At 37.4% G+C, this 17,557-nt stretch overlaps 2 protein-coding genes across 2 annotated transcripts in view; both read left to right on the forward strand.

Moving 5' to 3' along the window:
- NRIP1 (nuclear receptor interacting protein 1) overlaps positions 1–11,932 on the forward strand; it is a 55,103-nt gene extending 43,171 nt beyond the window's left edge. The window contains exon 2 of the mRNA XM_062206644.1: positions 4,718–11,932. Coding sequence (XP_062062628.1) covers positions 5,060–8,533 — 3,474 coding nt within the window. The 5' untranslated portion in view covers positions 4,718–5,059 and the 3' untranslated portion in view covers positions 8,534–11,932. The remainder of the gene's footprint in view (positions 1–4,717) is intronic.
- The window catches only part of SAMSN1 (SAM domain, SH3 domain and nuclear localization signals 1), a 548,989-nt gene that overhangs the window by 43,165 nt on the left and 488,267 nt on the right, over positions 1–17,557 (forward strand). The gene's annotated exons all lie outside the window — the stretch shown is intronic.

Genomic DNA, 17,557 nt, shown 5'->3' on the forward strand with positions numbered 1-17,557 from the left:
AAAAAAAAAAAAAAAAAATGAGAGGCTTTGGGTGTGGGCACCCTTTGGGAGGCCCACATCCCATATTGGAGTGCACAGGTTTGATTCCTGCCTCTGGCTCTTGTCTCCTGCATCCTACTGATGGAGATCTTGGAAGACACCAGCGATGGCTTAAGTATCTAGGCTCCTGCCACCCATGTGGCAGACTTGGATTGTGTGCCAAGCTCTTGGCTTTGGCCTGAGCTGCTGCTGGCATTTAGGGAGCTCTTCCCCACTCAAAAGAAATTTTAGAGTAAATGTTAAGTCTTCAGTAATACATTTAAAAAGTCCAATAAAATTGTTTCACTATCCCTGTATTTCTAGTCTATAAATTAGTCATAAATAATAAAATACCTTTTAGATCCAGATGAATATGATGATAACTTTTTATTGCTATACTGAGGGTTAAAAATCTCACATTATAAAGAGCAGATTTTTATTTAGTCATTTCTTGGTATTAAAGCTTACACTAATGTTATTGTTAAAGTCATTTTTTCCTAAAGTTGTATAGAACCACTCAAAAAATAATAACCAAGTAGAATCAAATATTATTTAATGCACTTTTTAAAAAGCTACTGGGTAGATATTTTTTTACCTTCATATATATAAATTTTTTAGTGTTAAGAAATCTTTATTCACTTGCCACATCTATAAACCCAATACTTAATGCAGGCTAAATAGTATCATCTATTTTAGTTTCTATACTGAATTTTTCCTTCTAAACTTAATGAGATTGGCAGAAGTTGTGTGGTCTTCATTTGTTCTTAGGAATTTATTTTTTCTTCTCTCTTTGGTTGCTTTTCTCTTTCATAATTCAACTTCAGGAAGAAATCTGCTCTTTTGACTTAGAATCATTTAGCAAATACATGCCATAGAGGTAAAATTTCTCTTGTATTGTGTCTGTGAGGAAAATGTTGAGTACCTTCCAATAGACAGATACAGAATCTCTAATAAAATCATTGTTGAAGTTAGTGGATTGACAAGCTAGTGGATCACACATTTTATAAACTGTTCCAGTTTAAATATATTACTTACAAATCCCTAAAGAAGCCTAATGCTTAAACATGTGTTGATACTTAGGTACTTGTAATTGAACGCACTCAAATATAAGCCTGGCAACACTCTTCAGAAATATTTAAGATCAGGCAAATGAACTGTATATTGGTGCTTCATGAATAATGTGGTTATCTTTTTGCTGAAAAAAAAAATTTCAGGCTAATACAGAATGATTTTAACATTTTTAACCTTCAGATATCTATCAGGTGCTTTTCATAATTTACACTACACCCTAATATTTGTAGGTCCCAGTGAGCTGTACCTGTATCCAAGTATCATGCCTCTTTTCCTTTTTTGCTGAAATTCCTCTAATTTTGTGCTACAGAAGTCAAAAGGCAAGACTTAATGAATGTGGGTAGGCTTTTTAACCATGTTTCACCTCTTTAGTTTAAGACATAGAAAAGAAAGTTATTTGTTTGAAGAAAGTTGGCTCTCTCTACTCCTCTGAAGAGTTTTCAATTAAAGGAGCTCATTGAATTAAGGCCTCAAAAAAGAGTTTTGGAATGCCTGATTTTCTAAGCGTTTCATTTTCTGCTGGGATGGTGGTGGCTAGTTGTTGCAGCCTGACGCAGCCTCTCCCAGTAAACACAGTCTTTGACTTGGAGATTCCTGCTCTAAAAGCAGGTTTCCAGGAGCAAGCGCATTCCTGCTGCTGCTTCATGGAATGGGTGCTTGAAGACTTCTTGAAGGAATTGATGAAAAATAATCCCCTTCCTTGGAAGTGTTTCTTAGTCTTCCCTTCAACTCTTCTCTAAATGCGTACCTGCTTTCCTGAGGAAGACTGTGATAGCTTAGTGTATGCATGTAATTATGTTTATACAAAGTATACGAGCCATATTTTCCAAGTTAAAAAATTTGTTTTGTAATTTACATGTAGAAATCTTAAAACAATCCTAAAGGATTTTTCAAAACACATTTAATTTTTTAAATACTTACACTTATTTACCAAAATCATGTAAAAAAGTCTAGGTAGAAAGATGAAAGTTTTAGAGTTTGTTACATTTATTTAAATGAAAAGAACAAATATTTAGAACGGCCTTTGCCTTTGTCATTCTTTTGATTTACAGTGAGAAAATTTGAGAGTATGGCTTCAAATTTGTTATTTCCTTATTGTGGCTTTTCATCTATCTGTGCTTGCAGAGAGTAGAAAGTCTGTGTTTGAATAAAAATGCCCTTCTTCCTAGTTCCAGTTTGTTCATTCAATAACTTCATGTATTATAGCATTCAGTTACATATTCTGCTCTGTACTAATTTTACTAAGCAGAAATCTCAGACCCAAGAACTGCTTAAATCAGCTGTATATTTCATTATGTTCTTGAAGTTAGGTTAAAAATGTAATGTTCTTGAAGTTAATAGGTTAAAATAGAAATGATTATTCTTAATCTCTGTCATTAAATATTTCTCTTAAAACAGGAAGTAAATGGTGAGATAGGTGAATAAATGGTTAAATGCAGCATTGAAGCCCTTTTTCAAAGAAAGTATGACAGATCCTTTTTAAATAAACTTGCAGATTATGCTTTGTAAATTCAGAAATATATAAATTCAGTCTTTTTGATGCAGTGAATACCACTTTGCAGCATATACTATGAATAGTAAAAAGTTGAATAGAAATAACACAAGTAGTATGAACACAAAGATGCTCCAGTAATCTTATTTCATTCTGCTGTTTCAGTGAAATTTCTTAAGGCTACTTATAAATCAAATATCAAATTGACTGATGTGATTTGATTTTCTCCAGTCCAGTCAAGGATCAAAATGTAGCCAATAGTAGGGAGAGAAATACTCATACAGTAGATTTACATATTTCATTAAATGTCTTAATTAACTGTAAACCAATATAATTATTAAACTGTATTTATGTAAGTGTGTTACTATCAGCTGTAAAAATGCTCTCTGATTTTATTTTTAATTTTGTTTTTTAAATATTTATTTGAAAGGCTAAGAGAGAATGATAGAGACATATAGACAGAGAAACATCTTCCACTTGCTGATTCGAGCCTTAAATGCCTCCAACAGCCAGATCCATCTGATGCCAGGAGCTAGGAACTCAATCCAGGTCTCCATGAGAGAGTCAGGGACCCAACTTATTGAGCTATCATGTACTGCCCTCAGGTTACCCATTAGAGGAAGCTAGAATTGAGAGTATATCAAGTAGTCAAACGTACTGTGATGTAAGATGTAGGCATCCCAAGCAGCATCCGAACCGGTACACCAAACATTCACCCAGAGATCCCATTAAGTTAATAGGGTTGAAATCTCAAGGAAAACCCTTCTCTACCTATTTCTTATACATGTTATCTATCTTAATTGTCACTGTCTCTTTTCCCTATTTTTTTCTAGACTACAATTATTTAGCCTTTTAATCAAGAAATCTAGTAATTTGATACAGTCAAATAATTGTGTAATAACTCTTTCCTGAAGTTTGAATTTCTATTAATTATTTTATCCAGAAAGCTACAGAGAAGTCTTTAAATTAAGATGAACTTTTTTTTAAATACCAATGGGGACCAAGGTAGTTTTAATAGAACTGAGGAGGTCTAATAACTTGAGCAATATGTTCTGCCATCTTCACTAACAAACTTCATGGAAATCATTCCAGCTTCTCTTCTAATGGTGTAATGGCTTCCTGGTTTGGGGTCAAGTTGAAAAAAAAAATACATCTGACAAGTTTTTAGAAATGCAGTGAGTTCTTCAATTGCCTATGTGTTCATGATGGAAAATCGTTTTGTTTCATCTTTGATAATAATTATCACGGGAATGTGGTGCAAATTCTAATAAAAGATATTTCTCATCATACTTCACAGCCTACTTTTTTTTTAATTTACAAAGGAATGAATTTCAAATTAAAAGTTCTGCATGGAACACATGAGTAAGGATTTTTAAAAACAGACATAGTAAACCTTTGATAGCCCTAAGTGAGCTTCTGAAGAGCTACTCTCTTCTGTCTTTAGTAAGTCGTGGTAAACATTTTGGATAGATAAGCTTGTGATTATACATATTTTAATGTTTATAAATACGATTAAAGTTATCATGGTTTGCAGAGGCCCACTTAATAATCTTAAACTTATTAGTGCTTCCATTTCTTTGAAAACAGGAATTCTAAAAATTACTCATGAAATCTTGGAGCTTGGGAGATGATATCACAAGTAAATCTTTTCTGTTCACCTCAACCTTACATTATCAGATGAGCCCATGTCATAGATACCTCTCTTTTTCTGTATATTACTTTGGTTCTTAAATGCCTAGAAGTATAAGGAGGCCAATTCTAGCTCCCTCATAGACCTATAACACTGTAAAGGAGACTTCACATTCATATTCCAAGAAGATGCTTAAGAAATTAAAAAACTTGGTAGGCTCGGGAAGATAGTTATATAACATTATTTTCTCTAAATGACTTGATGATTTTGAACCATATGGGTTAGCCCATAGGATTTCTAGTAGAGATTTCCAATGTGATAGAAATGACAATGACATAAAGTACTAAAGAAGTGACTCTTAATGCATATATATATATGCATGTATTAAATATTTTTATGTGTGATATGTATGTATAAACTTACAAATGCCATGTTCTTTTGTTTGTAGGTATCATAGTGTGGTCCTAGTTCTGCACCTCCTTAACTATTTTTATTTATTTTTTTAGAGTACTGATATTTGCATTTAATGGGAAACAAAAGATGAAGACGGCAAAACAGTATATTCACTAAGGAGTATATCTGCTTGCTGCTACAGACCCATGTGTTAAGGAATTCTACTTCTTCTGTAAAAGTTGATCAGCCCTGTGATCAGACTGCATTGGAGTTTGCCTGCCTTTTACATTGTTATTGCTAGAAGAAGTCCAAGTCAGAATGTAACAGTACACCTCTGATTGCTATGGAAGGTGATAAACTGACATTCACTAATTAAAGTTACATCTCAATCACCCACAGAAAACCATTCTTTAAAGTGAATAGAAACCAAGCCCTTGTGAATACTTCTATTGAACATGACTCATGGAGAAGAGCTTGGCTCTGATGTGCACCAGGATTCTATTGTTTTAACTTACCTAGAAGGATTACTAATGCATCAGGCAGCAGGGGGATCAGGTACTGCCGTCGACAAAAAGTCTGCTGACCGCAATGAAGAAGATCAGAACTTTAACATTTCTGGCAGTGCATTTCCCACCTGTCAAAGTAATGGTCCCGTTCTCAATACACATACACACCAGGGATCTGGCATGCTGCATCTCAAAAAGGCCAGGCTGCTGCAGTCTTCTGAGGACTGGAATGCAGCCAAGCGGAAGAGGTTGTCTGATTCCATCGTAAATTTAAACGTAAAGAAGGAAGCTTTACTGGCTGGCATGGTTGACAATGTGCCTAAAGGCAAACAAGATAGCACATTACTGGCCTCTTTGCTCCAGTCATTCAGCTCTAGGCTGCAGACTGTGGCCCTGTCACAACAAATTAGGCAGAGCCTCAAGGAGCAAGGATATGCCCTCAGTCATGATTCTTTAAAAGTAGAAAAGGATTTAAGGTGCTATGGTGTTGCATCAAGTCACCTAAAGACTTTGTTGAAGAAAAGTAAAGCTAAAGATCAAAAGCCTGATACCAATCTTCCTGACGTAACTAAAAACCTCATCAGAGATAGGTTTGTAGAATCACCTCATCACGTTGGACAAAGCGGAACAAAGGTCATGAGTGAACCCTTGTCATGTGCCGCCAGATTACAGGCTGTTGCAAGCATGGTGGAAAAAAGGGCTAGTCCTGCCACCTCGCCTAAACCTAGTGTTGCTTGTAGCCAGTTAGCATTGCTCCTTTCTAGTGAAGCTCACTTGCAGCAGTATTCCCGAGAACATGCTTTAAAAACACAAAATGCAAATCAAGTGGCAAGTGAAAGACTTGCTGCTATGGCCAGATTGCAAGAAAATGGCCAGAAGGATGTTGGTAGTTTCCAGCTCTCGAAAGGAATGCCAGCCCATCTTAACGGTCAGGCAAGAACATCATCAAGCAAACTAATGACTAGCAAAAGTAATGCTACAACATTTCAAAATCCAATGGGTATTGTTCCTTCTTCCCCCAAAAATGCAGGCTATAAGAACTCACTGGAAAGAAACAATATAAAACAAGCTGCCAATAATAGTTTGCTTTTACACCTGCTTAAAAGCCAGACCATACCTAAGCCTATGAATGGACATAGTCATAGTGAGAGAGGAAGCATTTTTGAGGATAGCAGTACACCTACAACTGTTGATGAATATTCAGACAACAATCCTAGTTTTACAGATGACAGTAGCGGTGACGAAAGTTCTTACTCTAACTGTGTTCCCATAGATTTGTCTTGCAAACACCGAATCGAAAAAGTGGAATCTGACCAACCTGTTTCTCTAGATAACTTAACTCAGTCCTTGCTCAACACCTGGGATCCAAAAGTCCCAGAGGTGGATATCAAAGAAGATCAAGATACCTCAAAGAATTCCAAGCTAAATTCACACCAGAAAGTAACCCTTCTTCAGTTGCTACTTGGCCATAAGAATGAAGAAAATGTAGAAAAGACCACCAGCACTCAGGGAGTACACAGTGATGTGACAAAGTTCAGTACACAAAATTATACAAGGACTTCTGTAATAGAAAGCCCCGGTACAAATAGGACTACTCCAGTGAGCACTCCACCATTACTTGCATCCACCAAAGCAGATTCTCCCATCAATCTTTCTCAGAACTCCCTGGTCATCAAATGGAATTCCACACCATATGCCTGCAGTACTCAGTCTGAAAAGCTAATGAATACTGCATCTAACCACTTGATGGACCTTACAAAAAGCAAAGAATCACAAGGAGAGAAACCAGCCCAAAATGAAGGTGCACAAAACTCTGCCACTTTTAGTGCCAGTAAGCTGTTACAAAATCTAGCACAGTGTGGGATGCAGTCTTCCATGTCAGCGGACGAGCAGCGACCCAGCAAACAGCTGTTAAGTGTAAACCCAGACAAACCGCTAGGTATGATTGAGAGATTAAATAGCCCTCTGCTCGCAAATAAAACAAATGCAGCTGAAGACAATAAGGCATTCAGTAGTCAGTCAGCAGCTCCTGAGCCAGGACTTTCTGGTTCTGAAATAGAAAATCTGCTTGAAAGACGCACTGTCCTCCAGTTGCTCCTGGGAAATACCAACAAAGGTAAGAGTGAAAAAAAAGAGAAGATTCCTGTAAGAGATGAAAGTACTCAGGAACACGCCGAGAGAGCTTTAAGTGAACAAATACTGATGGTGAAAATAAAATCTGAGCCTTGTGATGACTTACATATTCATAACACAAATCTGCACTTGAACCATGATACTAAGAGTGCCCCACTACTGGGTATGGCTCCTACCATGCAGAGAAACGCAGCTGCCTTACCAGCATCCGAGGACTTGAAATCGGAGCCAGTTTCACCTCAGGATTTTTCTTTCTCGAAGAATGGTTTGTTAAGTCGGTTGCTGAGACAAAACCATGAGAGTTACCTGGCAGATGACCCGGACAAGAGCTACAGAAGCAGTGAACTAACACTTCTGGAGTCAAAGAATCTTTGTATGGTCCCTAAGAAAAGGAAGCTTTATTCTGAGCCATTAGAAAATCCATTTAAAAAGATGAAAAATAACATTGTTGATGCTGCAAACAATCACAGCGCTCCAGAAGTACTGTATGGGTCTTTGATTAACCAGGAAGAGCTGAAATTTAGCAGAAATGACCTTGAATTTAAATATCCTGCTGGTCCTGGTTCAGCCAGTGAAAATGAACATAGGAGTTGGGCCCGAGAGAGCAAAAGTTTCAATGTTCTGAAACAGCTCCTTCTCTCAGAAAACTGTGTGCGGGATTTGTCCCCACACAGGAGTAACTCTGTCGTTGACAGTAAAAGAAAAGGACACAAAAATAATGTGACCAGTAGCAAACCTGAGTTCAGCATTTCTTCTTTAAATGGACTGATGTACAGTTCCACTCAGCCCAGTAGTTGCGTGGATAACAGGACATTTTCATACCCAGGAATGGTAAAAACTCCTGTGAGTCCAACTTTCTCTGAGCACATGAGCTGTGCGGGTTCTCGGCCAGAAACTGGGCTTTTGAGTGGCTGTCCCGGGCCCAGTGAGAAGGGACCCATTAAGTGGGTTATCACAGATGTAGATAAGAGTGAGTATGAAAAAGACTCTCCAAGACTGACCAAAACTAACCCAATCTTGTATTACATGCTCCAGAAAGGAGGCAGTTCTGTTACCAGTCGAGAAACGCAGGATAAGGACATTTGGAGGGAACCTTCTTCTGAAAGTGTCTCACAGGTTCCAGTCAAAGAAGAGTTACTTACTGCTGCAGAACCTAAGGCTTCTTTCATCAACTTAAGAAGCCCTTACAACAGCCATATGGGAAATAACGCTTCTCGCCCACACAGTGCAAATGGAGATGTTTACGGACTTCTGGGAAACATGCTAACAATAAAAAAAGAATCCGAATGAAGTGTACCTGCCAGTCAGCTTTGGATCACTTTAAAACTAATTAGTATGAACTTGAGATCTGTATAAATAAGAGCATGATTTGAGAAAAGCATGGTATAATTGAAACTTTCTTTTTTTATTTTGAGAAGTATTGGTTACTGGTGATGTTTAAATATGCATACTAATTTTTGCTTAACATTAGATGTCATGAGGAAACTACTGAACTTAGCAATTGGTTGTTTCACACTTCTGTATGCATCAGATAACAACTGAGTAGCCTATGAATGAAATTATTTTATAATCATAAATAAGAGGCATAAGTTAAAATGTAAAAACTCCATCCATAGTGGATTACTGCATTTTGATGCCTTGAATAGGGTGTTTCATTTTGCTTTTCAGAAGTCAGCCTACATGTTTTTTTTAAAAATCCAAACTCTTAAATAACTCTTAGGGAATAATATCAAATTAAAATTTTAGTTCTGATTCACATCTCATTATCCAGTAATAAATTATCCAATAAATCAGAAAAACTATATACTTAACATTTTTCACTTTTGCTAAAAGACATATTTGTTTTTAACTCTTGGAAGGGGTTTTTGATTCCCAGTATGTCTGCCCACCCCAGTCCTTTTCAATACATATTTCTTTAAACCTTGTACTACTTAGTAAAAATTGATTACAATTGAGGGAAGTTTGATAGATCCTTATAAAAAAGGACAGATTTCCATTTTTGTATTTTAACTACTTTACTAAATTATTACTCCTCCTTTTACAGAATTAGGGAAGTTAACATTTGTGTTCAGGTGGTTTCCTGAATAGTTGAATATTTAAGAAATTGTTTATAACAGAAGTAAAATGGCTTTTCTTTGGACAACTTTCACCATCTCTTGTAAAAGTTAATTCTCACCATTCCTGTGGTACCTGTAAGTCTTATGACCAGGATTTCTTAAAGCTGGACTCAGACCACCTGCATAAGAATCATCTGGAGCACTTGTTTTAAATTGCAGAATTACAGGCAGCAAATCAGATCTGCAAAGCAAGTACCTGCTAAGTGGACCTGGGAATCTTTCGTCTGCACCTTAACTCGCTCCCTAGGTGTTTCTTCTGCACACTGAAGTTTGAGGACCATTGCTTATGACTTTTCTCAGAATATGGACTGTAAAAAAAGAAAAAAAAAATTGATGCCTATATTTTCCCCAGTACAGTCACACATCAATTCAAAATTTGCAATATTATCATTCCTATATTACTGTTATGTCTTTGGAAATCGGGTACAAAATACTTTTTATGACAAAAAAAAAATTGGGTGGAGGGGGACAACTTTCTTATCTGGCTCAACATCTCAGGAAAATCTGTGATTATTTATGTATTCTAATGAATAACATCTACTTAATTAGCCTTAGGGATGGAATAACAGGGCCACTTACTAAACTCAGGTGATTCCAGGAAGATTTGGAAACTTCTCCTGACTACATCCTTGACTTCTATTAAAACCATTGTCCTAAGAACAATGCTGACAAAGATTAAAACATTTAGTTCAAACCCAAGAAAGGCACTAATCTCAGATTGACTCAACAAATGTGTACAGAGATCACTTATCTGACAGAATTGTATACAGCCACTCCATTGAGTCTAGTATTTTGAAATAGTGATTAAAAGTAAACATTGATACTGTCTTGGAAGAACTTACTGTATTTCTGAACCACCTGGTTTTCAGTCTTGAAGCAAGTCCGTTTTTAAGTTCAGTTTTTACAGTCCGCAGTTCATGCACCAGATAATATTTTGGCTTTTAATTTTTAAATGGGTTAAAAAATAACCTATCAAAAATTATCAGCTGTTAATTAGAAGGAAATTAATTTGAAGTTGTTCTACTTGAACTTGTTTCTAAGAATTTTATATTAAAATGGGTGTTATTTCCTAATATCTAAAATTCGAAATGGTTATTTTTTCTCAAAATGCTTTATACACAGAGTTATTGGATATATTATATAATAGCCAAGAGTGAATATTGGTGAAGGCATATGCTTATTCGGACATGAAAATCCCACGGGCCAGTGAATATATTCTACTCCATGTCCATACTGTGACAGTCTTAATGTCTACACTGTAGAAGTAAGCTTTTAAACAAACCATTGTTCTCATCATTGTGCAAAGCCTTTCAGGTACGTCAGAAAAAAAATGCCAGTATTCTCCCTTGGTTAGGAGGAAGTGAGTAAGACATGGGTCAGGGAGAAGACCATCAAGGGCCAGCATTGCTATTTTTTTGTTTGGTTGATTGTTGTTAACAATGAAAGGCTTGAGAATATGTAATACATAAATAAATGTGACCACAAAGAATGCTGTTCTGATTTACTGGAGAATGTCCCCAATGTGAGTTGCCTTTGATTTTGTAAGGAGAGGGGTGAGAAAGGGCATACATCCACAAAGCCACTTTGTTTATGCACATGTATTTACAAGGATGCACACATACTTCACATTTTCAAGGACTATTTTAGATATCTACACAAATTCTTCCTAATAAAGTCATTTGTGAAGGGGTACTACAGCTCTCATTGACATCAGTAAGGTAGCATTACCTGTTTATTCTGTGCTGCATCTTACAGAAGAGTAAACTGGTGAGATATATATTTTATATATATATATAAAATGTATATATATATTGACTTGTTACATGAAGATGTTAAAATCAGTTTTTAAAGGTGATGTAAATAGTGATTTCCTTAATGAAAATTACATATTTTGTATTGTTCTAATGCAACAGAAAAGCCTTTTAATCTCTTTGGTTCCTGTATATTCCATGTATAAGTGTAAATATAATCAGACAGGTCTAAAAATTGTGCATGTATGTATACAGTTGCAAGTGTGGACAAATGTATAGAATAAACCTTTTATTTAAGTTGTGATTATCTGCTGCATGAAAAGTGCATGGGGGACCCTGTGCATCTGTGCATTTGGCAAAATGTCTTAACAAGTCCGATCAGATGTTCATCCCAACATGGCAGTATTCCATTTCTGGACAGGACTTCCGTGGTTTAAGCTTTGTGAAAGGGTGTTCTTTGAATCCAATGGTCTGAAAATTTTTTTAAAAATCAATTCAACTACTTTTTGACATAATGAATTCACACAGCTACTTTCATGAATTTTTAAATCCCATTGGAAGCATATTATACCAGGAGTATTCCAATATTAGTAAATACTGGGATACAGGCACATTACCATTCATGGTAAGAATTCTGCGGTTTACACAACCAATTTTGATGCGCTCTGCTCAGTAATATAATTTGTCATTTTTATTAGGAGTTTAATTTCTTCATGTGATGTCATGAAACTGTACATACTGCAGTGTGAATTTTTTGTTTTGTTTTTTAATCTTTTAGTGTTTACTTCCTGCAGTGAATTTGAATAAATGAGAAAAAAATGCATTGTCTCTGTTTTAAATCACTTATTTTGTGGGCTTTTTCTGCCTTTTAAGCTTTCTATAAACAAACGTCCCAGGTTATAAAAATAGCAACAAGTCTCCAAAGATGTTTTGCTCTTCTCAGAAAAAATGAAAGGAGGAAAAATAGAGAAGAGGACCAGCACATTAATGCATCTAGAAATGGCAATTGAAACATAATTCAAAAATAAAAGTGGTTGTACCCTCTCTTCCATTGCTCATTGCTCATTGTAGACTTTTTACCTGGATCTGAATTAGTGCGGTGTTTGAAAATAATTGAATATTTGTATATATGTATGGGTAGACTCATACACAAACCCTTTAAAAAAAGATTTATTTATAAGAAAGTGACAGATCTGTCTGCTGGTTCATTCCCCAGTGGATGCAGTGGTGGAGTCTGGCCATGCCAAAGCTAAGAGTCAGGAACTCCATCCTGATCTACGTGTGTAGTGAAATCCCAGGTAACTGGGCCATCATGCACTGCTTTCTGGGTGCCTTAGCAAGGAGCGGGATTGGATTTCCAGGACTCAATCTGGTGCTTAGGTATGGGATGCCAGTGGCATGGGCAGCAGCTTAACCCACTGAACCACAACTACAATGCTGTCCCCAGTATTTTGGTGTTTATCACTTTTATTTTCATGGTAATTGTTTATAAACTATTTGCAAAATATTTTGTTCCCATTGTAACGATTAAAACACTAGGCCACAACACCCGCCCATAGACACTTGAAAATGTTTTCTTGGGGTCGGCACTGTGGTGTGGTGGGTAAAGGCTGCTGCCTGCAGTGCTAGCATCCTATGTGGGCGCCAGTTTGCGTCCCGGCTGCTCTGCTTCCAATCCAGCTCTCTGCTATGGCCTGGGGAAGCAGTACAAAATGCCCCAAGTCCTTGGGCCCCTGCATTCATGTGGGAGATCCGGAAGTACCTGGTTTCGGATCAGCACAGCTCTGGGTGTTGGGGCCATTTGGGTAGTGAACCAGCAGATGGAAGACCTCTCTCTGCCTCTGCCTCTCTGTAACTCTGCTTTTCAAATAAATCTTTAAAAAATGTTTTCTTGGAGGACTTTGATCCAGATTTCAGCAGCTAATGTTTATTTTAAAAGAAAAAGAGCTGCCATCGTTTCCCCAAATGTGTGTGTGTGCACACAAATATACATACATAAATATATTTGATATGTAGGTAATGATTATTTGAGAATAATGAGCAATATATGAATGTAATCAGTATTAGAGACCAGTTTATTTAGGGGGACAGATCCCAATATACTCTATTTTGTAAACTGAGGGCCTGGGAACTTACATTTTTACAGTTGTATTAACCATCATTTAAGAGGAAGACATTTTCCCAAATAATTTCTTTCTTTTTTTTTAAACTTTTATTTAGTAAATGTAAATTTCCAAAGTACAGCTTATGAATTACAATGGCTTCCCCCCCCCATAACTTCCCTCCCACCTGCAACCCTCCCATCTCCCACTCCCTCTCCCATTCCACCAAATAATCCACTTCTGAGGAATAAAATAGATCTATTGTAATCCATACAACTTCTCAACAGATGATGAACATTGTCTAGAAACATCCAATTACTAAAAATATATCCTGCTTCCATTATTAAAATGTTGAAAAGTGACACCTTACTCAACAATGGATAGATGCAACCATCAGAAGATGCACAGCTATGTTTTATGATTCGGTGAAAATGCATGGTAAATGCATCAAAGAATAAATTATCTAAAAGGGATTTTAAGAGAACCAGTAGGGGCCAGCACCACGGCTCAATAGGCTAATCCTCCGCCTTGCAGCGCCGTCACACCGGGTTCTAGTCCCGGTCGGGGCACCGGATTCTGTCCCGGTTGCCCCTCTTCCAGGCCAGCTCTCTGCTATGGCCCAGGAGTGCAGTGGAGGATAGCCCAAGCGCTTGGGCCCTGCACCCGCATGGGAGACCAGGAGAAGCACCTGGCTCCTGCCTTCAGATCGGCGCAATGCGCTGACCACAGCGGCCATTGGAGGGTGAACCAACGGCAAAAAGGAAGACCTTTCTCTCTCTCACTGTCCACTCTGCCTGTCAAAAAAAAAAAAAAAAAAAAAACAGTAGGTAGCAATTCCTGACTACAACATAGTGAGTACTTTTATAGCAGAGTATTGAACATCAGACTATAATTGCTGACATTATGCAGGCTTTTTTTTTTTTTAAGATTTATTTATTTGAAAGAATTACATAGGAGAGGCACAGAGAAAGAGAGAGGTCTTCCATCCAATAGTTCACTCCCCAGTTAGCTGCAATGGCCAGAACTGCACCGATCCGAAGCCAGGAGCCAGGAGTTTCTGGGTCTCCCACGTAGGTGCAGGGGCCGAAGGATTTGGGCCATCTTCCACTGCTATCCCAGGCCATAGCAGAGAGCTGGATTGGAAGACGAGTGCCTATATAGGATGCTGGTGCTTCAGGCCAGGGCGTTAACCCGCTGTGCCACAGCATGGGCCCCATATGCAGGGTTCTAGTTCATGCTAACCAATGTGGAAATATCAACAAATAATTTTGAAGTTTGTTTTCTACCACCTGAATCTCTAAACTGAGACCTGTTTGGCTTTTGAAAATAGGATTTAAATATTCACCACTAAAGTACCCAATCTTGTACAGGTTGGTAAATGAATCTTATCTGTTGGCATCATTTAATGTTAATTTAATACCCCAGTTCTTCAAATGCTTGGTACAGTAATAGTTACAGCAGTTGTAAGATGCTATCTTACTAGGTAATTTAGTTATCTGTGCTCTGAAAGACCAAATTAATGTTTTTGAGTTGCTAACAGAATAATCTCATAAATTCTAGGCCTAGGGAAGTGCTATACACTTTTGATGCCCTTTATGAGTGATTAAAAGTAAAGATGTTATGGGGGGGGGAAGCCATTGTAATCCATAAGCTGTAATTTGGAAATTTATATTCATTAAATAAAAGTTAAAAAAAATTAAAAAAAATAAAAGTAAAGATGTTTATATCAAATTTAAAAATAATCTTGAAGCATTCTAACTAATCTTACAACCTTTTTATTGACCGATCTAAACGAACTTCTATTTTCCCACTGTATCTTTTACCGAATTTCATGGGAATGTGCTCCAGGCTTTGAGAAAAGTCTGTGATCCTTTAGGACAATCCATTTTAAATCATTTTTCCTGATAAAGTTCATCTCTGAGGTCACATCTGGAAAAGGAAATTGGCTAACATTTTACAGGTGTCATAGGCTGTGTTTCTGAAAAGCTACATGACTGGTAAGAGAGAGTAGAACTGCAATGCAGGTGCATTGTCTGATATATTTTCCTGTGGCTAATTGATACAATGATCCAAGAAGTAAAGAGGGGTGTTTTCCTACATTTTTTCCCAAAGGCAGATGGGTTGATTATGGTAGCTGTGGTAACTCTTTGCATCAGCAAGCTGAAGTCTCTTTGAAAATCAAAGTTAACAGAGAGAAGGAGAAGCAAACCTTGCATCTGCTGGCTCACCTCCCCTGTGGTCTCGGTACATCTTAAAATGTGCCCTGGTCTTTTGCCTCTCTATTCTGATCTTGTAAGCTTTTTTCTGTTCTTGTTTTAGTCACAGCAGCACCTTTGAGTCATTTAAGTAAATCTTAAGTGGCAGAGATCTCTTCTCCTCTTTTATAGTTTATAGAAAAAACAAAGATTCCAAGTAGACAATGAAGAGAGAGTCCCTGTGTACATCTTTTATTTTCTTTCCTGATAATTCATCATGAGTTACCTTTTTTTAGATAAGCTTAAAGAGGTAGAGGTCTACTATCATTTGTATACAATTCCTGTTACCTTGAAAAAATACAAATGTAAGCAGGAAAAAAAAGAAGAGAAAACCAAAGTTGTAATGCTAACTTCAGTCACTTCCCCAAGTTCTAAACCATGGTTTTCCTTTGCCGTTAATTACCTATCAATTAAAAAGAGCATTTTGAGTGCTGCAATGATCAAAATGTGGATTTAAAAAAAAAAAAAAAAAGGATTCAATCCAGTCAGTAGGAGAGACTAAAGTAAGGGATGACACCAGTGCTATCAGGCTGTTCCGCAGCTCATCAGTGCGCCATGCTCTGAGGTCCTTCCCTGTCCCTAACCGCTGTCCTGTTACCAATCAACATTTTCCCTCACCATGCCATTCCTTGGGGTTTCACTACCTGCTTTCATGACACCACCCACTCCACTTAGCAGGAATTTATCCATATGTTCATACAAGTCAGCCTTTACCTGTACGGCATTTGCCATTGTTTGTTTGTTTTGTACTGTTTCCTTAAAGGCAACTGGCATGCAGGAAAGAAACTCCTGATCTTTCCTACAGTCAACCACATCCACTGACGGGAGTTCAAGTGCTAACCTTTAGGGGTAATTTGACCAGAGGCTGCAGTAATTTAAGGCTTAATGGGGCCATGTATTATCACCTACTCCTATATCACTTTAAAATGTACTATTGTCTCACTTAATTCTGTACTAATTAACTTAATTCTGATAATCTTTCCAAAATGAGCATGAAAGGCCTTTTAGATTCCTCTGGAATTACTTGCAACCCTGGGAATTATATTCCCTTTATTTCCAAGTCAGGTCTACCTGCCAAGGAACAGACAACTCTCAAGGAAAGTTTCTGCTCAATTCCACTCTAGAAATACCTGTGTTGGAAAGACAGAGGCCTAAGGATAGAATTTCTGACCTATTTTGCATAGTATTATGCTGGAAGGTGTATATAACAAAAATACAACGATGTCTGCAAATTATAGATCACCTGCCCTGAAAAGTCAGGCTTTGCTGTTACTTTTCCAGTGCCGGCCTGGGCAAGCCATTGACACATGATCTCTTTGGTTTTCACAACTTTTTGTCTTCCTGATACTAATTTTATCTACTCATTATAGGGTCTTTAACCATAACCGTTCATGTTCTTCTTCTCCTATTTATCTATCTTTGGCAACACCCCCAACCCTATGTCTTTAAACAGCCCATAACTTTATTCCAAGATCCTTCTAATTATCTAATGTCCTAATTTTCTTCTGATTGCTACCACTTAAGTCAGCCTATTAATATCTGAATTTCAACTTGCCTCAAGGTTGAATTCAGTTATACCTTCCGTCTTCCCAATTTCCTTCCCCTTTCCTCTGTTGGAAATTCATTCATTTCAAAAAAACTTTGTCAGTAGACCATCAGGAGACCATTTTTCCTTGAGGACTTTCTTAATCTGTAGCCTGGTCCATCCCCGTTACGGTAACCCAGAGCTGCCGTGTTTCCCCTCTTCCCTCCGTTGTTGCTGTAACATCCATGTGGGCTGCCTTCCAGAGAGCTCTCCCCTTCTCAATCATCCATTCTCACTGTTTCCAGAATAAACATTCTAAAATACAAACTTAAATCTGCCTGAAATTCCCCGGGGGGCTCATTGCATATGGGATTGCACACTCTAATGTCTTAAGGGGCTGTGGAATAATGAAATTTATAAGACTCTGGGTGGGAAACGTAGGAAGTGATGATTCTACATTAAATGGAGGAGCTAAAGATACTCTAATTCAAAACAAACCAAAAAATCCACTGCATTGACCAAATAAAGCTGATGTGATTCCTGGGGACCTTAGGAGTTCAGGCA

Source organism: Lepus europaeus, chromosome 2 (assembly GCF_033115175.1).
Source record: "Lepus europaeus isolate LE1 chromosome 2, mLepTim1.pri, whole genome shotgun sequence".
Classification (NCBI taxonomy): domain Eukaryota; kingdom Metazoa; phylum Chordata; class Mammalia; order Lagomorpha; family Leporidae; genus Lepus; species Lepus europaeus.